The sequence below is a fragment of the Malus sylvestris genome, chromosome 6, assembly GCF_916048215.2.
Source record: "Malus sylvestris chromosome 6, drMalSylv7.2, whole genome shotgun sequence".
Taxonomy (NCBI): domain Eukaryota; kingdom Viridiplantae; phylum Streptophyta; class Magnoliopsida; order Rosales; family Rosaceae; genus Malus; species Malus sylvestris.
Genome location: NC_062265.1, coordinates 7,805,692 through 7,828,210, shown reverse-complemented (window position 1 = coordinate 7,828,210; position 22,519 = coordinate 7,805,692). Strand labels below are relative to the sequence as shown.

The window sequence follows — 22,519 nt, the reverse complement described above, 5'->3', positions numbered from 1 at the left end:
GATGATTTGAGGATACAGCATATCGCTGCTTGTCCAGGGTGTCCCAAACGATCATGCTAAAGTGTAATTTTGTGCACAGTCTCTAAGGTAGGGCCGGCCACATAGTGGCTCTCTATAAGGCGTATGGTTGTAGTATATAGACCACTTGGGATATGCTCCATCTTCTCTAGAATAAGCTTCTGGCCATATTCGTAGGAAGTGATGCACATAAATTCAACTCCATTTTCTACATAGGTTTTAGCATGGTACTTATTATCTCTAATGTCCTTGAAACTTAACAACATTTTTTTCCGGAACGTGGAGAATAGAGTGCCTCATCAATGGTCAAGATTGTACCATTGGACAACATTATACATGTCTTACCGTAGCCTTCAATCAAGTTGGATGGCCTTGAGAGGGTTGTCAAAGGTGCATTCTTAGGTATGAAGTTAGTGAAATAGATGTGTTCACGTAAAACGATGTGCATGGTTGCACTATCTACCAGACAACTAACATTCCCACTAGTCATACCTAAAAATAAAAATTAATTTGAATCGGTCACATGCATAAAAGTTCTAAGAAAAATCCTTTCAATATAATTTAGGTATTCGAGGATGGGGATTAATAAAAACTTAATATCCAAAAATTAAAAAAAAAAAAACAAATCACCAACAAATAATCCAAACATAAAGGAAAATTGTGCAAAATTAAACCAAAAAACAAGGGGGGGTTCGGCCACTAGGTGGAGTTTGGCCCCCAGGGTTCTAGATTCAACTAAAAATAGTTCATGTCTAAGATTCTAATCTTCCATAGGGGTGGTATCCTCCTAAAAGTTAGAAACCTCTATCTTGGTACTCTCTGGTTCATCCACTTGCACGAAGTTTGATTCAAACATGGGACCAATGGTCCTTTGAACCACAGCGGTAGCACATGTTCACATCCATGGTTTCAGGTGCTTTACCTTTATTTTTGAAGTTTGAGGCTTTGTGAACGAAGTTAGGGTACTTCTAGGCTCAATTTCCTCCTTTAGGTGGGCCTTGGCTCTGTTGACCATGACAGAGTGGCTTCTGACCGCCCCTACCATGCATATGTTGGCGTTTTGGGCGTTGGTTCATGCTATAGTGTGCTTCAGGCACAACAATCGCCCCAGTAGGTTGAGCTTGATGATTCTTCATCAACAAATGATTCTACTTTTCAGCGAGAAGTAAAATAGAGATCAAATCAAAAAACTTAGTGAACTTTTGAGCCCTATATTGTTGTTACAAGACAATATTGGTAGCAAAGAATGTCGAATAGGTCTTCTCCAGGAGATCCTTTTCAGTCAATAACTTCAAAATTATATTCTTTCACAGACTTAAAGTCTTGGCAGCGTAGATGTTGCTAGTCATGTCTTGCTTCAGGCAAGAAGATGTCCTTTCGGTGATCAAAACGATCAACCAAAGTGACCCAAAATGCTCGTGGATCTTCCTTAGCAAGGTACTTAGTTTAATGTGTGTCATGAATACGTCTTCGATGAAGATCATGGCAGTGGCTTTCTCAGCTTCGCCAACCAGGTTGTCCATCTCATCTTCAATGGCGGTGAAGTCGAGTTGAGGTAGTTCCTTCCAGAGACCTGTAAAGCGGTGAAGTCGAGTTTGTTCAAATTCAACATGTTCCTCTCACAAAATAAATGGATAAGAATGTGGTTAGTGTAATGGAGAAAAATCAATCCATTCACATAGGAGTAGAACATTCATGTTCTAATAGATATGTATTGGTTTAAATTTACATGAAAAAACTTCAGGTTTTCATAGGTGATGTTTTTAAGGAAAACTTCAGGTTTTCAAGCAAGGCATGTTTCTAGAAACTTCAGGTTTTAAATAATTATGAACTTCAGGTTCATATGTTCCTGGAGACAAACACAAATATATACAGAAATATGCAACAAGAAAATATGCAAATAGAACTTCAGGTCTTAGAATTATAATAATTGAATTAATTATTTAGACTTTGGGCCAAAATTAAAGTGTGGGTGAAAAAGTATAAATCCCAAATTGTCTAAAAAAATAAACAATTAATCTCGAGGCCTAAAAATATTGGCTAAAAGCCCACAGGTGGGCTGAGCAAATTAATACCGTGAGTTCCAAACCCAAATTTGGGCTGGAATGGGCTGATCAGGCCAAAATGCTTCAGGCCCAAGGTAGTAAACGAGCTACCAAGAAAATTCAGTCCCAAATAGGCCTAGGCGAGGGTGCTGATCATGTGCGGTGGGGAGCACGGATGCACCAGCGAGACTGGGATTCGTTGTGTCACATCACAGAAAATTCACAACAACCGTGTGGGCTAGGTTCCACTACAGCAGGGACATGGGGACACCGAGGCCCAATTAGGCTGGTGTCATAAGTGGCTCGAGATGAGGGTTTAGGCTTACAGTAGTGAGCCTAAAAGAAAAAAGAAACCTATATTTTTTTCTTTCAGCCCGAGCGGCTAGGCCCAAAAATTGGTATCGGGCTTAGACCAAGAGGTCCTAGCAGAGCAAGGGCTTTCGACCGGAGAAGATGACTGGCATCGCCACTACAGGTGGCCAAATCTTGGACAGGAAGACTTGAGGTACCCTTATTGGGTGTTTTCGACCATGATTACGAACAGAGATTTTGAAATCTCAACATTTCAACCAAAAAACCCTAGAAATTCAAATTGAAATTTCAAAAAAGTCGACAAGATTCAAAGGAATTTTGGTGAATCTTTGTCGGTGGACAAGCTTCAAGCCGTCGTGACAGTGACCCAAGGTTGAGGTTGGGCTGCAGGCCCACCTGTGATGGTGGAAATGTCATTGAGACGTTGAGTTTTTCTGGGTTTCAAAACCAGGAGCCCTCGGCTTCAGTTCTATGGTTTTTTGGCTTGGCTCAGCTACTCAGGCTGTAGGCCTAGGGCTGATGGTTCAATAACTTGGTGGCTCGCCAGCCGCGACTCACACGGTGGAGTTAGAACAAAACCCTAATCCATATTTTAATAATTTTTTCAATTTCCAGATTAATTCAATGCGTATTCATATAAATAGTTTAATGCATGGATATATATTTGATACAATTCATGGTAATATCAAATTCACATAATTCAATAATTATGAATATAAGGCATACATTATGTAGAATCCAAAATTTAAAAAAAAAACGTAAAGTTGGGTCATGCATTATGGTGAATGTTCATGCTATTAGAGCAGCAAAAATATCGAGATAAAAACCGTTGTTTTGAAAGAACCTGATTGCGTGATGATATTAATGAACTGGTTTGATGTAGAAAACTTTCATGTCAGATTCCTAAGTGCAACGGTAGGAGCGTGCTGATAATGTGTTGTGGCCTATATTTAACTGACAGTGAGATGTGGCCAACGGCACAGAGAGAGAATAGAGAGAGATGTGTTTGTAGGGTTGTGAAGATATTGTGTTATTCCCCCTACACAGTGCCTTTATTTATAGTAATAAAGGAGGGAAGAATCCTTCTCCTCCAAGGAATACAAGTCCTAATAAGGAAGAATAACTAGAATTAAATCTAATCTAGGATTTACACAATCACACTTAAATAAGAAGTTTATAACAATTTTTAGTTTTTTTTTCCTCAAATTTGAATGGTGTGAAATCTAATTAGAGCTTTTATTTATTTTTAAATAAAATATTTATTTTTACTTTTAAATATGGATATCTTTTAAATTTTGAAAGAGTATATTTTATTATAAAATATGGGTACATTATAATAAAAAAGAGGACTAATTTTAGAGAGCGCTATAGAGACAAAAACACAAAATACAATTCACTCCACTAACTTTGAATCATTTCAAGGAGAGACAAAAGCCCAAATTACAACAAACCTAGCCCAAAAACAATCAACCAAAATTTTAAAATTTCAGCCATGCCCCCTTCCCAAATAGACCTGTCCAAAACTACATATCTAAAAAAACTACAAACTAGTTTATATTCGTAAATACTAATTTTTGCAAGATCAGTTTCAAAATTTTCTGTACTTCTGCAAGATCAATTTCACAATTCATGCACTTTTGCAAGATTAGTAGTGTAAAAATTAGAAATCCATAATTAATCTCATTAAGTCTCGAATTTTAGTGCTTTCAAATATACAAATTAGGTGATAGTATAACATATAAGCACGGATATCGTCCTATATTGATTAAATTGATTCTAAAAGTCTTACTAGCTAAACTGAGAAAAATTATAATTGAAAAGTTTTAATGGAAAAGATATGAGATCTTGAATTAAACTAAAAATTAAATAAAGCATGCAATTAAATGCATGGAAATAAGACATTGAAAACATAAGAAAACAAGACTAAGCTCATTTGAGTTTACCGCAACCAATTATACTTAATCTCGTTTATATGTTATGAACAAGTAATTCCCCAGTATTCATGATCGAGTTTTCTTAAATTCTTCAATGGTCATGGTATTTGGTTGCATCAAAAGTATCCTTGATATGAACCCTCTATAACATCTAGACAAATTTAAATAAGTAAGAATACATTAAGCTCTATGGAAATCCTTTGCCACACAAAACCTAATTTCATGACATCTATAAATAGGAATTCATAGTATTGTTTCCAAGAAGCTAAAACCCAAGTTAAGCATGACATCTACTCTAACTTGCATCAAATGAATTTAATAAGACTTATATAGTGATCAATCTTCTAAATAAAAATAAACGCATTATGAATAGTAAAAGATACTCAATACGAATAAAAAACTTGATAATGATAATACCAAAAGAAAATTAAATATTCATGATCAACCTACATCCTTACGGATAAGAACTTGATAATAACAATGCCCAAAAAAAATTAAATGTAAATGATCAGGCTACATTGTAGCCCTAGCAAAGAAAAACCTAGAAAATCCTTGTTATGCCGCAATCCTTGTAAAAGACTAGTGTCTATTTGGTGGCTGACTAATCTCACAAGGAGAATGAATCTTCGTAAGAGCCTTCGAAAGCCTAACCAAGTATAGGGTTGGGATTGCTTAAATTTTTAAAAAAGCAGTTACAAAACAAAATTTTGGGGTCTAAAATGTGTTTGATAAGAGAAAAAAATTAGTGTTTTTTTTTTTTTTTTTTTTTTTTTTTGCAAAATTTTGGTCAAAATAATCAGAAAGGGCTCGAGGGACAGGCGAGAGGAAAGGGCTCGAGGGCTGGTGGGTTTGGCTCTAGCATTGGGCAGCCTGAGGGCTAGGCCCGTGAGGGATTGCCAGGCCTTCAGCCCGAGGGCTGTGACGTCAGGCTGATGCCATGCCTAGCATCGATCCTTTTTTTTTATTTTTTTTGTGTCAGGCACGTGCCCCTCACGCGCGCGTGGGGGCGCATCAGCCGACACGTTTTTAGAGTGAATGACCCGCACGCAGTGACCGTTGGGAAGTCACGTGGCTTTCCACGGTCCATTCGATCCCAACGGCTCTTTAATGCAAGCCGTCTGATTTCCAACGGTAATAAAAAAGCTGATTTAATATCAACTATTCGATCTGAGATCAACGGTTGATGTTAATCTGCTTTATAAATTAAAAACAATAGTTTTAAAATTAAGAAAAATTACCGTTGTGACACATGGCACAATCTGGAGTGTTGGAATTCAATTTTTTAAATCCAATGGCAGAGATTAATTATTTGAATAAAAAAATTTTAAAAATTGTAAAAAATCTGAAAAAAAAATATCTGAAAATTAAAAAAAAATGTTTCTACTTTTCTATAAATACCTTCTCACTATCATCTACTTTACACCACAATCTCATATGTTCTCAACTACTTTCAATCACATTCCTAACTTTCTCTCAAAGTTTCAATCCAATTTTTTTCAACATAATGACTACTGATACAAGTACGAATTGGACATCTCTTGAAGATGTTGCATTGTGTACTAGTTGGGTTGAAGTTACTCATAGTTTGCGTATGGGTAATGAGATGCAGTTGTGAGAAATGTGGAGTCTTATTCATACCAATTATCTTGAGAAAATGGGTGGGAGTAGAACCAAAGAATCGATGTCTAGTCGTTGGAAATTACTTAGCCAATCATTTACTATTTGGAGAGACGCCTTGGCACAAGCTAGTAGTAATCTTCGAAGTGGGGAAAATTATACGGATCAGGTAACAATATATTATTTATTTGTTTGTACTATACCCAAATTTACATTGTAATTATTTGTTTGTATTATTTATTTGTTACCTACTTTAATTGTAATTATTTGTTTGTATTATTTATTTGTTACCTACTTTAATTGTAATTATTTGTTTGTATTATTTATTTGTTACCTACTTTAATTATAATTATTTGTTTGTATTATTTATTTGTTACCTACTTTGATTATAATTATTTCTTCTCCCCCATTGTGTAGCTAATTCAAGCACAAGCTTGGTATGGTGCCAAAACCAAAACCAAAAATAAATCATTGAACCGGTGGGAATGTTGGAATATTGTCAAAGATTGTCCTAAATTCAGAGTTGTGTTTGTCGGTCCATAAGTTGTCATGAATAGCACCCCGCTATACTCTACACCTGATAATGGCTCGCATGAAGATGATGCAGAAGAAGTGCCCGAAATGCCTATCCCTGAACAAGCGTCAGGTTCGACCTGTTATCCAATTAGGCCTCAAGGTAAGAAGTATTCAAAGAGAAAAGGAAGTGCTTCCAAGCATGATTATGCAAAGTACATGGAAGAACTTACTCGCCATAGTGAATTGACTTTGGCGCGGTAAATGGCGAAATTTGAGGCTAATAAGGCTAGAGAGGAGGAAAAAGTTGCAGCTATTGAGAGAGAATTTCAAGCTAATCAGATAGAAAGAGAGCTACTTAGGCAAGAAAGGGAACTAGTTAGAGAAGAAAGAATGGCTCAACGAGATCGTGAGATTATGAACACGCCTTTAGAAGGAAAGTCTCCAAATTCTAAATATTTTTGGAAGTCGGAGAAAGAGGATGTGGTGCGTAGGAGGCGTGCAAGAGAAGTGAGAGCAAGAGGAGATAGTCCTAGCACCACAAATTGGTTAAGTGATGATGAATAGAGTACTTTTTGTAATCGGAGCCCATAGTTTTCCAATCACCTTGGGTTGTAATTTATTATTTATTGAATTGAGTATTTTATGTTGTTTCCAATTCATTGAATTTAGTACTTTATTTAAAGTGAGAGTAAATTTATTTAATATGGTAATATATTTATACTATAAGAGAGTCTTTATTCAAATGGCATAAACACACCAAATAAAAAACTCACGAAATGAACTAAAATAAAACGCACCAAATAATAAAAAAACTCACTAAAATAAAACACACCAAATAAAATTACATAAACACACGAAATAATAAAAACCTCACTAAATGAACTAAAATAAAACACACCAAATAAAATAACATAAACATACCAAATAATAAAAACACACACTAAATGAACTTAATTATCTTCAGCTTGTTTCAATGCCTACTAGTGCTCTATCAAGTCATTTTTCCGGGCATTGTGCATGTCTGGCCTTTGAAATGCAGTATATCGTTGAATGACCCTTTCATTGTAACATTCATCCCTTTCTAATGGCTCATGTTGCACGGGCTCATCGGTGGCGTCATGAGCACAATATATAAGTGTTCTTGAATTGTTCATCGTGTCTGGCTCATATTCATCAACGGCTTCATAATCGTACTCATCTTCCACAATCATGTTGTGAAGAATGATGCATGTCATCATGATGGATCGAAGCGACTCTACATCATACAATCTGGCAGCACCCCAGATGATTGCCCAGCGAGCTTGGAGGATACCAAAACAACGCTCCACATCCTTCCTGCACCCCTCTTGACACCTTGCAAAGTATTTTTCCTTTACACTTCACGGACATGGCACTGTTTTGACAAATGTTGACCACCTTGGGTAAATGTCGTCAGCTAAGTAGTATGGCCCGTCGTACATACGTCCGTTGACCTCATACGTGACTTTTGGTGCCTTTCCTTGCAGGACATCGTTGAACACTGTGTATTGGGCAAGGACGTTGAGGTCATTTTGAGCTCCCGGAACCCTGATAAAGGCGTGCCAAATCCATGTATCAAAAGATGCCACCGCCCCAAAAATGATACTTTTTGCTGCTTTTCTGTCTCCATAAGCGCCTTGTCATGCACTTGGACAGTTTTTCCACGTCCAATGCATACAATCAATGCTCCCAATCATTCCTGGAAAACCTCGAATCTCAGCCTTCTTCAGAAGCCTTTCTAAGTCCATGTGAGTAGGTTTCCGGAGGTACTATGCGGTGTAGATAGGTTCAATTGCTCCACAAAACCTCATCAGGTACTCAAGAATGGTTGATTTCCCCATCCTCGCTACATCCACTTGGTATGCAGATGCTCCATACGCAAGCATCCGCAGCGCAGTAGTAATTTTTTGCTCGGGAATGAGACCCATAGCACCACAAGCAAACTTATTTTGCACAAAGTAAGAATTTGCAAACAGCAATCATGATTTTGTTGAACAAATGTTGTTCCATTCTAAAACGACGTTTGAAGTACGTATCAGGAAATACACTATTATGGACAACATAATCGTCCAACAGCCCCACACCTCATTGTTGCCTACTTCTATCAAGGTTTCCGGAACGGGTGGGCTTGCATATCTGAGCCACAGCTTGGATGACTCAACGGGAATGTGAGTCTCTGGCCATATTTGCTTCGTCATCTCTCCTTCTCCGCTCCTCATCCTCTTCCTTCTCATTTTGGGCTATATAGAGATTGAACATTCCTTCAGGTTGGTTAAACAATTCTTCCTCTTCTTGATCGATTTCCCACATCATGCTTGAAGAAGAAGACATTGTAAGTAGAAACTATGAATAATGATACAGATTTTGATTTGGTGAAGAAGGAAGCAGAAACTATGAATAATGATAGAGATATTGAGAAAATTAGTGTGAGATTTAAAATGATGGATGATGGATTATATGGAGGATTCTGAAATGATTAAGTTGTAGATAGTGCCACATGGCATGCCGTCATTCGTTAAAAATCTGATCGAAATCTATCTTAAAAGATTCTGAAAAGATAACGACACGTGGCACGACGGCATTGAATAAAAATCTTATCGAAATCCATCACCAATAATTATCTTTTCAGATAATGACATGTGACGCAACGAGAACGATTTAAAACCTGATTGAAATCTATCCTTAAAGATTCTGAAAAGATAACGACACGTGGCACGATGACATTGGATAAAAATCTTATCGAAATCTATGACCAATAATAGTCGTTTTGGGTAAATGACAAGTGGCGCAACGAAAACGATTTAAAATATCTTATCCGAAATTACAAATAAATTTATTTAGTATTATTTTGTAAAAAAAAAATTAATAACATTTTATTGCCTATTGCCAGGGCTATTCAAGAGCAACGGTGGAGATGCAAAAGGCAATTACTGTTCATTAAGGCAGTTACTGTTCACAGGTTGAATTGAATAGGGGATTGCTTGGGGGGAGGGCTCCAAGGGTGGAGTTGCTCTCAATACCTGTTTTTTTTCAAAAGAGGTGGAGTGAACAGTGGAGTTTAATAATGACAACCTTTTCTCTTCTCCCTTCTCCGTTTCTCCTTCTCACTACTATTTCCCTTCATCGCATCAAGACCTGAACCTAAAGACTATCAGAGACCTTCTCGTCCTTCAAATCGATGGTTGGGAGGTTCAGATTTCGGAACTAGGACTTCGACGACGACCTTTCAAATTGAAGGATGGTGTCAGCGAGGTTTGTGTTTCGGAGATAAGATCTCGTCGAGGCTGCCATCAATAGGTATGTCTTGAAGCTAACGAGATTCACGAGTTGTAGGTTTGCTAAGAATCTATTGTAATTGCTGAGAGATAGGGAGAGTCTGTGGTGGTTGGCCTTGATGGTTAAGGAAATGCTAAGAGGGCTCTCTTAAGACTAATTATATCTTGTGTGACTACTTTTTTTTAACAAACCAACAACACTTTTCTAGTCATGTCCTTTATGGACAATATACACATTCACCACACTTCTACATAAAAGTTGATCAATCACTTTGACACTCCTTTGTAACTCACAACAGTTTTACAAAACAAATTTACCAAATACAAATTTGCTCTATTGCACAGCTGATTATCCTTATAGCACAACCAAAGCTTTCTTTAAAGCACATAAATACCAAAGCTTAGAATCCCTAACCTAAATGACTTAGGTCTTCTTAAAAACAAAAAGAAACGTAAAATAATAACATACTTGTAATTAGATCTCCCCTAGAATAACTTGGACAGCTTTCCCATTCTATCAAATTCTCTATTATCGATCCTCTCCATTCGCATTGCTTCAACACATCTTCAATATTTTGCCATGTTGTTTGGACTCGGATCGTCAAATCCTTTTGCACGTAGAAATTACTCTAGGCACCGCAAAATCTCGTTTTTTCTTCTTTTATGTGTAATTTCGATATTGGATGCCTAGAAATTAAAACAATGAAATTTAGTGCATTTAACTCATTCGTAACTCCAAAATTGATGTCAGTTTCAAATTTTTCTGTACTTTGCAAGATCAGTTTCAATATTTCTGCACTTCTACAAAATCAATTTTAAAATTCTAGCAATTCTGTAAGATTAGTTTCAAACTTTCTTCACTTCTACAAGAACAGTTTCAAAATTCCAGCATTTATGCAAGATTAGTTGTAAAATTTAGCATTCTACAAGATTAGTTTCAAAATTCATGCCCTTCTGCAAGATCAATTTCCAAATTTCAACATTTCTGCAAAATCAGTTTCAAAATCAACAAAACCTCAAAATCAAATAATTTCAAAAAATATTATGATCAAAAACCAAAAATAAAATCCCAATGGCTCTCATAAAAAAAAACTCATAAATTTAGAGAACAATACGAATAAGAAAAGGACGAAAGAGAAATATGAAGAGAAGTAGGAGAGAGAGAAGGACGATGAAGAAGGAGGAAAGAAAAAAGAGAAAGAGAAGGGGAAAAGGAGATAGAAACTGTGGTAGACAATTTTCCCCGTCTTCAGTCTTGACAAGTTTTCTATATATAGAAAAGCTTACCAATATTTGGTAGAGATTGTGGTATTTATAAGAGGATGTGGCCAACCTAGGAGTTAGGGTTTTTCCCTACACATGGTGACATCCTATTGGTCAAGGTGTGTCATCTGTTGGATGAATGAGGTAAGAATATTCCCAAGATATTAATTAGGAGATAATATCTTGGGATAATGGTGGAAGTATCCCTAACTAGTTGAAATAGGGATTACTTACTTGATAGAGATGATCTTCAGTTGGGAATGTATTAAAAATATGATTAATTATAAATCCTACATTTAATACTTTTGACTTTTCCTTGCCACAAGTTGGGGAGCTTTGAGCAGTTGCAATCCGTTGCTTGAACTTTTAGGGACGCTAAACTGCGCATGAGGACGCTTAAGAACCCTACTCATTTAATGAGGGCAATCTTGTCTTTCTTGAGTAAAAGTCCATGTGTTGCCCTGTGGATTTTTGGGATTATTATTGGCTCCACAAAAACCTATCTTCAAACATAGAGGGGTTAAAATTGTAAATGTCAATGCAATCAAATACTTTCAAAAAATACTAAAATAAAAAACTAAAAAACTAAAATCCCAATGGTGCTTAGAAAAGAAAAAACTCATAAATGTAGGGAACGATATGAAAAAGAAAGGAGGAAAGAGATAAGTATGAATAAGAAATAGAAGAGAATGACAAAGATGGAAAAGGAGAGAGAGAAAGAAAGAGAGTGTCACGGGTAGAATGACAAGGAGGAGATAGAGGAGCCCAAAGAAGAAATAGGAGGAGAAATAAAGAAACAATACAAATAAGGAGATAGATACCTATATTTCAATTACAGAGGAGAAAAATTGTAAATGCAAAAGCAATTAAAAAAACAATCATGACATTATCTGCCACATAGGTATGTTTTGTTCTTCTATTAAATAAATAAAAAACTTTTTCTCTCCCCAAAATATAGTCGTAATTTGACTTTATGTGTAATTTCTCCTAGCTTGTTCATTAAAAAATAGGTACATTTTACATAAAAAAAAAAAAGTTAGTACATTTTACATATAACAAATTGGTACATTTTGATGAAAAATGGGTACATATAGATATATGAATGGTACATTATAAATAAATTATGGGTATAAATAAAAGATTAAAAAAAAATTTATGGGTACAAAAAAAGTTTAAAAATATGGGCGAGAAACTAAATATATGGGTATAGATTAAAACTAAAAGAAAATTAGTACAGAGTAAAAAAATGGTTGCAAATTAAAAATAGATATAATATAAAATTGAGAGATAAATATAAATATACCAAATGTAACGTTTTTATCACTAAATGTATATATTGAAATGGTTAAATAATTTTTAATTATAAGATTTAAATATGCTTCCATGCATATACTTTATTATTGAAATAATGATGTGGATAAAAATCAAAGTACCTTGATAAAAATTGAAAAAGAACAAGGTTTCAATCAATGAAATAGAAAAATGAGGTATGAGAACCTACGTTGAGGGATCCCTGGGATGCTTTGTAGGGTCCACTCCACACCATATTTTAACAATCCAATTATCCATCTTTTAAGTCTTCATTTAATGATCGTTTACGTCCATTTTCTTCAATACAATTGGATATCTTAATGGTTCTGAATTTATTTAATTTTTTTGTAAGATGTACTAAAATATAGATGGTTTGAATTGATAAAAAAAAAAAAAAAAAAAAAAAAAAGTTACGAAACAAGGTGTCCCTCAAATAAGCTTATTTGAGTGATCTCTAACAGAAGGGAAACCTATGAATTATATACGTGTGTGTTGAAAAACTAGGTTTCCAAGTGTCATAGAGAATTATATATATTGAGCTCAGGAAACGAAATGTTACATACTTTCAACGTCAACGGAGAGAGATCAGAGGTAATTAGTGAACTAGATCAAATTTAAGATAATTGTAACTAAAAGCAAGCTGCATATGGCAAACACTACCAATAAACAACCTCAAACCTGCTTCGATGTGAAACTCGTGGCTTGATTGATAAAACAAACGTTTTGGGGGCCAAGCAATGAAAAGCAAATCTTTGAATGGCCCACCTCCTTGAGTAATCTAAAGTTACAATCAATAAAAATACAATAAGCACACGTAAATGCCCTACTCTTTCCCAATTAAGTTCTTCAATAAGACATAGGGGAGAGGGCCAAAGATACAAATCCACTATAAAGATTGTGTAATGCTGGAAAAACTAAATTATAAATTAAATTTGCAAACTAAATGATATGTCACGTAAGCAATAATTCAATCACTTCCATATAATTTAGTTGATAAATTTAATTTCCCCAACATTACGGTAAAAGATATGCCAAGGCATAGATCATTCAAACGTCAACATGGGGCTAGACAAAGTTACAAACAATGCACTCTTTGAAAAATACTCATCACCTTACTGGCGCAACGTGAAGGAAAAAAGAATAAACAAAGTTATTTGTAAAGAATATGAACATTCGAACTCACTTCAAAAATATAACAACCCAATATCACGTGCTATTGATAATATAACTTAACTCTACAAGCCTTAAGAATGCAAATAAGAATAGAATTAAACAAATAACATAATAATGAAAACAGGCTTAAATCTTAAAATACTAAAAAATCGTTACAACAATAGAATTTAATTGAAAAAGTCTTAGACAATAATATAGTAGTGAGTTTGATGCACAACATAATAATGAAAACAGGCTTAAATCTTAAAACACTAAAAAATCGTTACAACGATAGAATTTAACTAAAAAAGTCTTATACAACAGTATAGTAGTGAGTTTGATGCACAACGTCGTTCTATTTGAAATGACTTGCCATTGGTTTCAAATGGGACATTAGAGTCTTAATCTGCAAAACTTTGTTCTTTGTCTTTCAGCTCGATCTTCAATTACTCCGTCATTTAATCTGAATTACTTATATTTTATAAATCATTTCTTCTTATTAATAAATTAAAATCTGGCGCGTATATAGAAATGATTGATTGTATGTAAGAGAAATGACTGGCTCTGGTAAAGAGGGGAACAGTGTTCGTACTATTGTGCTTTGGTCCACTGCTTTAATTATACACACACACATATATATATCTTTTCTCATGTGTAAGCACCATATAAGAGAAGACCACGTACCCCTATTTTTAGTTCTCTACCACATTTTTCTTCATTTTCTTCTTCTTTTTTCTTCTTCTACCCACTTAACCATGGGAGAAGAACAATTCAATTTTATAGACAGTGAGGCTCAAACCACATCTTCTTCTTACTCAAATTCTACCACCTCTCAATCACAAAAAATTAGCAAGAGATCATCATCATCAAATCAACTAGAACTACTTGAAGGTCATCAAAAAGCTGCTACTGCTTTGACTACTAACGATGATGATCAAATTAGTAAGAAGAAAGCAAAGATTAAAAAAAGGATTAATGGTGATGGGAGGCAGCAGAGGCATCCTCATCATCCAACGTATAGAGGAGTGAGAATGCGTCAGTGGGGCAAATGGGTCTCAGAAATCCGAGAGCCAAGAAAAAAGTCAAGAATTTGGCTTGGAACTTTTCCCATCCCCGAAATGGCCGCTCGAGCGCACGATGTCGCCGCTCTGACGATCAAAGGCAGCTCTGCTGTTCTCAACTTCCCTGATCTAGCTCAAGAGCTTCCGATTCCGGCTTCCGCCTCGCCAAAGGACATCCAAGCTGCTGCTGCTAAGGCAGCTGCTCTTACCTACACAAGCAGCAGCCTTGAACAGGAAGCGGAAGTCGAGACAGAGCTGATCAGCCAAGCTGTTCACGACAGTAGTCCTCATGATTCATCATCAACTTCACCATCAACCAATTACAATGATGACGTGTTTTTTGACCTCCCTGATCTGCTTTTAGATGTTGGGCATCACAGTGATCATGGGTTTATTTTCTCTGTGCCATGGCTTGATGAAGAGCCTGAGTTCTTGTGGGAGTGACTCAGATGTCAGAACCAATGGGGCAAAAGCATTCACTGAAGAATTGAAGAAAGCAGCAGCTTAATTGGCAAGTTTTGTTTAAAAGTTTATATAAGTTGCTTGTTTTTGCCGCTGCTCCAAAGTCCAAATAGCTACTCGAATCAGGAAGCTCAACTTTTCAGTTTCCACAGGTTTGGTTTGGGATTATGTTGCCAGAGGTTCAGCTTGATTAATTAATTTACTACTGTAAGGTATGGAATATTAGCCATGCCTGCTAGATTTTGTTAAAAAAACCTGAATAATGTACCTTTTTAATTAATTTGTCATACTTTCAGTGTAAATATATATTGAGAGAAATAACAATGTTCATGCGTATTGGATCTTGTCATAATTCAAAGTATGAAAACTTCTCTATGTTTAGTTACTACACTTGATAAATTTGACTCTAAATTTTCCCACTGGAAAATTTGGACAACATTGTTATAAAACTTCAAGGGAATGTATAGAGCACTGTTCTAAAAATCTATGCCTAGGCGATAGGCGGCTGGCCACCGCCTGATTAATGCCTAGGCACTTAGACCTGTTGCGGCACCCACCTAGACCGCCTAGGCACCTGCTTAGACCACCCAGACCCGCCTAGGCACCCACCTAGGTTGTGACTCACACTACTACAATATTAGCTTTAGGTGTCGGACGATCCTAGCGGTTAATAAGTCATTCTGACGGATAAAAGATATCCGACACATAATTTATTTACTGTCGGATTAAAGTTACTTTATGTCGGATATATAAATTCCTATCGGATTTTTCCTGGAGGATTTAACCGCCATAAAAGTATTATAACCCTCAGTATTTTTTAATTCTTTTTTTTTTAATATTTTTAACATATTTTGGCGGTTCTAAGTTAATGGTGGCGGTTATAACCGACAGAAATTTACTATTTTATTATTTTAAAATGTTACATTGATTAAAAATAAATAAATAAACAAATTGTTTAAATTTTTTTTTTCACTCACGGTCCCGTTACCTAATCTCTGAATGTTTTTTTTTTTTTTGCAATTTTTTATACATGCTATCTCGGAGTATATACAAGCATATTTGACGGTTGGATCGTTGAAAATAGTTTTGTAGAGTGCATATCCTATCAAATTGATAGATTTAACAAACACTTAAGAGTTAATGTTATACTTCCATTAAGTATAAAAAATTATTCACTAGTGTAAATATTTTAAATTGAAGATTCTTATAGGGTTGAGCAGTGTAGCTGTAAAAAATCATCAAAATCGGAGCTAAAATAACCGTTAAATTGAGATTTTTTGTTTATAACCATCGAAATTTTTTGTTTCGTTACTTAATCTCTGAATGTTTGTTTTTTACGATTTTTTTATGTATACAATCTCAGAGTGTGTAAAAATAAGTTTGATGGTTGGATCGTTGAAAAAAGTTTCATAGAATGCATGTTGCATCAAAACTGTAGATTAAACAAACACTTAGAGTTAATGTTATACTTCCCCATCAGGTATAAAATAAGATTTTGTAGTATCCACTAGCGTAAATATTTTAAATTGAAGATCGAATTCTTTCAATGCATTCTTATAGGGTCAAGGAGTGTAGCTATAAAAAATCATCAAAATCGGAGCTAAAATAACCTTTAAATTTTGATTTTTCGTTTATAACTGTAAAAAACTTTTGTTTTGTTACCTAATCTTTGAATGTTTGTTTTTTGTGATTTTTTTACCTATGTGATCTCGGAGTATGTACAAACAAATTTGACGGTTAGATCATTGAAAAAAGTTTTGTAGAATGTGTATCGCGTCAAAACGGTAGATTAAATAAACACTTAAGAGTTAATGTTATACTTCCATTAAGTATAAAATAAGGTTTTGTGGTATCCACTAGTGTAAATTTTAAATTGAAGATCAAATTTATTCATTGCATTCTTATAGGGTCGATGAGTGTAGCTGTAAAAAATCATTAAAATCGGAGCTAAAGTAACCGTTAAATTGTGATTTTTCGTTTATAACCGTCGAAAACTTTTGTTATGTTACCTAATCTCTTAATGTTTGTTTTTTGTGATTTTTTACGTATGTGATCTCGGAGTATGTATAAATAAGTTTGACGGTTGGATGGTTGAAAAACGCTTCGTAGAATGCGTATCGCATTAAAACAGTAGATTAAACAAACACTCTAGTTAATGTTATACTTCCATTAAGTATAAAATAAGATTTGTGGTATCCACTAGTGTAAATATTTTAAATTGAAGATCAAATTTATTCATTACATTCTTATATGGTCGAGCAGTGTAGCTGTAAAAAATCATTAAAATCGGAGCTAAAATAACCGTTAAATTGTGAATTTTCGTTTATAACCATCGAAAACTTTTGTTCCATTACGCAATCTCTGAATGTTTGATTTTTACAATTTTTTACGTATGCAATCTCAGACTGTGCACAAATAAATTTGACGGTTGGATCGTTGAAAAATGTTTCGTAGAATGCATATCGAGTCAAAACGGTAGATTAAACAAACACTTAATGTAAATGTTATACTTCCCCATCAAGTATAAAATATGGTATCCACTAGTGTAAATATTTTAAATTGAAGATCAAATTTATTCATTACATTCTTATAGGGTCGAGGAGTGTAGTTGTAAAAAATCATTAAAATCAAAGTTAAAATAACCGTTAAATTGTGAAGTTTCGTTTATAACCGTCAAATTTTTTTGTTCCGTTACGTAATATATGAATGTTTGTTTTTTTACGATTTTTTACGTATGTGCTCTTGTAGTATCTACAAATAAGTTTGACAGTTAGATCATGGAAACTAGTTTCGTAGAATGCATAAATTTGCCTAAATTTTGAAGTGAGAAAAGTAATTTGTGCAAAAATTTTATTTATGTTTTTCAAGTATTGATTAGACAATATTTAGTTTATGTGATGACATTTTCATTGTACAATTCTCTTTTTATTTCTTTATCGCATATTTTACATGGATTATTATCTATTAAACCAAAAGTGTAAAAATTACCTATTAAACCAAACAATTATTTATTTAATTTTTAAAAACATATTCTATTTAATTACATATTATTTATTTTTTTATTAAACCAAACAATTATTATTTTATTTTTTAAAATCGTAACAAAATTTCTGGGGGAATTTAAAATTTTTGGGGAAAATTTAAAATTTTCAAAGGAAATTTTGCCGCCATTTTTTTTCTGTCGGTTATAACCGACAGTAATAAAAATTTTCTGTCGCTTTTTATTTTTAAAAAATTGTTTTTGTCGGTTTTAACCAACAGTAATGAAAATAACCTAAATTTATATAACTCCTCAATCTTCCCCGCACCGCTGCTTCTCCCTTCCCCCTTTTCTTCACTCGACTCCACTCCTGTCATCCTCCTCTGTACCTCCCTTTATAACACCTACACCATAAACCCCTCTTCTCATTCTCTCTCTTCTTTAGCTCCATCTCACTCTCCATTCTTCCCCTTCTTCTTGGTCTGTGAAATAATCAAATCTCCAAGGTATTTTCACAGCCCCTAATTTCTCTCAATTTTTTCGATTTTAATTATGGAATCTTTGAAATTGGGCACGGATTGCACCAGTTTTTTTATCTCTAATGTTGTCATTCTCAGAGGATTTTAAGAAGCTATGAAGCTTGACACTAGCGGTCTCGAAGCATCTAGAAGCAGAGTCGCGCCTCCGTCTCTTCCAGATTGACCTCCTCGACTACAACTCCATGCTCGCCGCCGTAAATGGCTGCTCCGGCATCTTCCACCTCGCCTCTCCCTGCATTGTCGATCAAGTCCATGACCCCGAGGTTCGCTCCAGTACACATTATCAAATTCCTTCTAATTTTGATTATATTTGATTAATTATGCGTATTTTGAAAACGTGGTGCTATTTTTTGTTTAATCTGCAGAAGGAGCTTCTAGAGCCGGCGATCAAAGGAAGGCAATGTTCTGACAGCGTTTCTGTTGGAAATATGCCCTGAAAGTCAATCTTTGGAAGAAACCTTTCAGGACAAATGAATGGATGTATAGATGACTCTTATACATCAAATGGCAAAGATACTAATTAGGACTATCTCAATGAACGATATATGTCCTAAATAGTGAATCCATGGACAATGGATCGATTGAAGAAGTAATCTAATGATGTTAGACTACAGAGACCTTCTTCACATAATCATCATGTCCAAAAGGTTCCTGGTCATAGGATTGTCGGAGGGAAACTGACAATGCATAGACCGGTACATACTATGTCCGCTTCAATTGGAAAGATGGAAAGTCTCATCCCATTCGTGTAATGACACTAAGACAAGTATGTAGGTGCTCATTAAGGGAATGAGTTCACTGAACACAATCGAACGAGAGTACTTGCATGGAGGTCTACTCACATGTCAAGCAAGTAACTCTTATGGTTGGAATAATGTAAGTAGTCCTTTGACCTGAGGCATCGTCGTTGTCTTGTGGTTAAGTACTTGATCTTTGATTATGTCAAAGGCACCCCATTCGCGGGTGTCCACGGCATAGTTGGGGTTAAGCCACTTAGTCATGAAGGCAAGTGAATGCGCAACAAGGAATCTCTAATCTTCGTTAAGAGAGGAAGAATACTCTAAGATATGATTCTGGAATCTTCGGCCGAAGTATCGAGCGTAATAAAGGAAAGCGTTCCTATACGACTCAATTGAATCATATAAGAAGGAGTAATCACATTAGGGGTTTGACATAATATATCCATACCCCAATGATGTGATTGAGAGTATTGTTTTAGAGAATGATCGAATTACATTGTAATTCCAACTGAATAGGTTCTCCGAACAAATTCTACATTAGCTTGGGTAGCCATGATATATGGTTAGATGTCACTCATGGCTTGTGAGTTCTTCTAGATGATTAAATGTAGTAGTCAGAGAAGAAGGTGAATTAAAAGGAAGTTTTAATTCACTAAGTGATTGGATTAAAAATAATCAATTGGATTGGTGCCAATCACCTCACTGCCTTACTAATTAGAACCTAAAATGATTGTACACCGATACACTCTTGTAGTGATACCACTAATGGATGATGGGAATAATTAATTGGATTAATTAAGTGTTGTGATTAATTAGAAAGTCTAATGAAATCATAAAAGCGATATAAGATCGTTTTGGGCTTAAAGAAACGTTCGGGTTTAATTGGGCCCATTGGGCCTAGACCCATTGGGCCTAGACCCATTGGGCTTTTATTCAAGCATAGGATGACTTGAAATAATAAAAGCCCAAAGCCCAAACCAAACACTAAAGGCCGGCCACTTAAAGGGAAAGGGAGAGAGTGAAAGTCAAGTTGTTGACTAGGTTTCTTTTTGTCTATATAAGGAACTTTATAGAGATAATTTGAAATAGGGTTTTTGTGTGTTCAAAACAACTAAAGAGAAAAAGAAAATTACTCTCTCTTCAACACCAAAGGCTGGCCACCTTAAGGGTGATTTTAGCTAATCATCTTTTCACCCTTTTGGTCATTCCTCAATCCATCTCACTACACTAGTGGGTGTGGATCTTTAGAGGTCTTCTACTTTGGAGACTAAAGGAGAACCAAATGAGCACTCATACTAACAAAGTGGAGGAGGCAAGGAGGGAGGCTAGGCTCAAGGAGTTCAAGGAACAAAGGGCTTGGAGGTGGTCCATCCTTGGTCTAAAATCTAGATCAAGAGGTATAGATCTAATCCTACACTTTGTTCTTTACTTAAATGTTTTGATGCATCATATATAAACCTATGAACCTTGAAGGGGATTTGCATGACTATAGCTTTGATATTATTTGATAACATGCTTCCGTTGCTTTCGTATATAAATTTTGAATTGTATATGCATGCTAGTCATTAGAAATCCCACATGAATCTCATAGATTTCCCTTCAGTTTCGGCTCCTCCGTCATTCAAGGTTCCTATCACCAATGATGTGAATTCCAATGTGCTTTTTGTGCTCTCTTTTCGTGGTCCTTAGTCTTTTGTGTGGTACGGTTTGGCTGATTTATGGGTTTTTTTTTCTTCTTTTCCTGCTATTTTAGTTTGATGGATTTCAGAAGGAAGCTATTCAGATGGTGAAGCCGGCCAAAGGAACAACCTCGCTTGCGTTCATCTTCAAAGATGGCGTCATGGTGGTGGCCGATTCCCGGGCTAGCATGGGCGGCTATATCTGTAAGTTGCTTTATAATGTTTATCCTATTGCTTGCATATATGAAGTAGTTGTATGCTTTGCGCCATGAAGTTTTTGTCGGAGTAATTTGTAGTGATGCTTAAAACTTTTTAGTACCATGAAGGAGGGAGATAAGCTTTCTCTGTGCTCTCTGAAACTGCAAGTAGTGGTTGGATGATGAACGCAGGGGATATGGAAAATGCAGAAACTGATTTATATTTTTTTTATTATTAATTAATTCATGTCGGTTTTAGCCGACATAAAATGCTAATATTTAATGATTATTAATTTTTGTCTGTTGGTTTTATCCGACAGGAATTACTATTATTTATTCTTTGTTAATTCATTTCTGTCGGTTGATTTATTTATTATTAATATATTATCTATCGGTTATATCCGACACAATTTCTGTCGGTTTTAGAATATTTTATGTTGGAAAATTCATTTCCTGACGTAGGCAATTCTGTCGCTTATTATATCCGTCACTGCATCCATTTTCTGTCGGATTTTGCTTAAAATTAGACAATAATATATATTTTTTGTCGGTTTTCAAAACGCCACTGATAACTGGTTTTGTAGTTGTGTCATTTAGACAGAAAATAAATAACTTTCATTTTGTATTTTATTTTTTTCAATAAATTGTAACAGACTTGCTGAATAGTTAAATGAACACACATTATATGTTTGTTTCCTATGTTTTCATTATGTTCTAATACTTCATAATATATATGTCATTCTATTTTGTAGTTTATGATGAAATTATATATATTTTAAGTATAAACAGACATTTATTTACATGAAATATAATAGATTTACTTAAATCCGTAAATATAATAGATTTACTGAGAGGCGTAAAAATAAATTGGTATTGGATTGATCATCCACTAAATTCAAATATAAGACCTCTCATTTACAATTGACGAGGAATACTACTAAACTTGTTCGAAATTCACAACTGTCGCAAATCTTTATTTTTAAGGTATTAGGGTGAGCCGGATTGTGATATAGTACAAGGGATTTTAGTTTAAATACTTTTACTTTGTTAGTTAAAATGACAAAAAATGACAAAAAAATGCCCAACTCAGCCATTACAAGGTCGTAGAAGTTATTAAGTTCCTTAATGATATGTGACTAACGTGGATTAAAAAAAGTGGTGATATTTACACATTCTTTTCTACCTCCTACACACTTATTAATTTTTGTTTATTGATCATCTTCAGTTCATTTAACCCGACAACTGAAATTGAGAGAGTGCGTGAAAAGTAAAAATATGTGTATAGATAGCACCACCCTAAAAAAATCACTACATTAATTGGTTAAGGCGTAGGGACTAGTTCAGCCCAAACTTCGTGACATACACCAAAAGTTTAAGCTCATCCCAAGGACATTCTAAGA

The 22,519-nt window shown here is 34.9% G+C and overlaps 1 protein-coding gene across 1 annotated transcript; it reads left to right on the top strand.

The window, feature by feature from the left end:
* Window positions 1-14,140: 14,140 nt before the first annotated feature.
* Window positions 14,141-15,336, top strand: LOC126625003 (ethylene-responsive transcription factor ERF039-like). Its single transcript, XM_050294075.1, has one exon. The coding sequence runs from the start codon at window positions 14,217-14,219 to the stop codon at window positions 14,964-14,966; it is 750 nt and encodes a 249-aa protein (XP_050150032.1). The 5' UTR covers window positions 14,141-14,216; the 3' UTR covers window positions 14,967-15,336.
* The last annotated feature ends 7,183 nt before the right edge of the window (window positions 15,337-22,519 follow it).

Excerpts from the sequence above, each read along its gene's own strand:
- LOC126625003 (XM_050294075.1), top strand. The coding sequence starts at position 14,217 with ATGGGAGAAGAACAATTCAATTTTATAGACAGTGAGGCTCAAACCACA.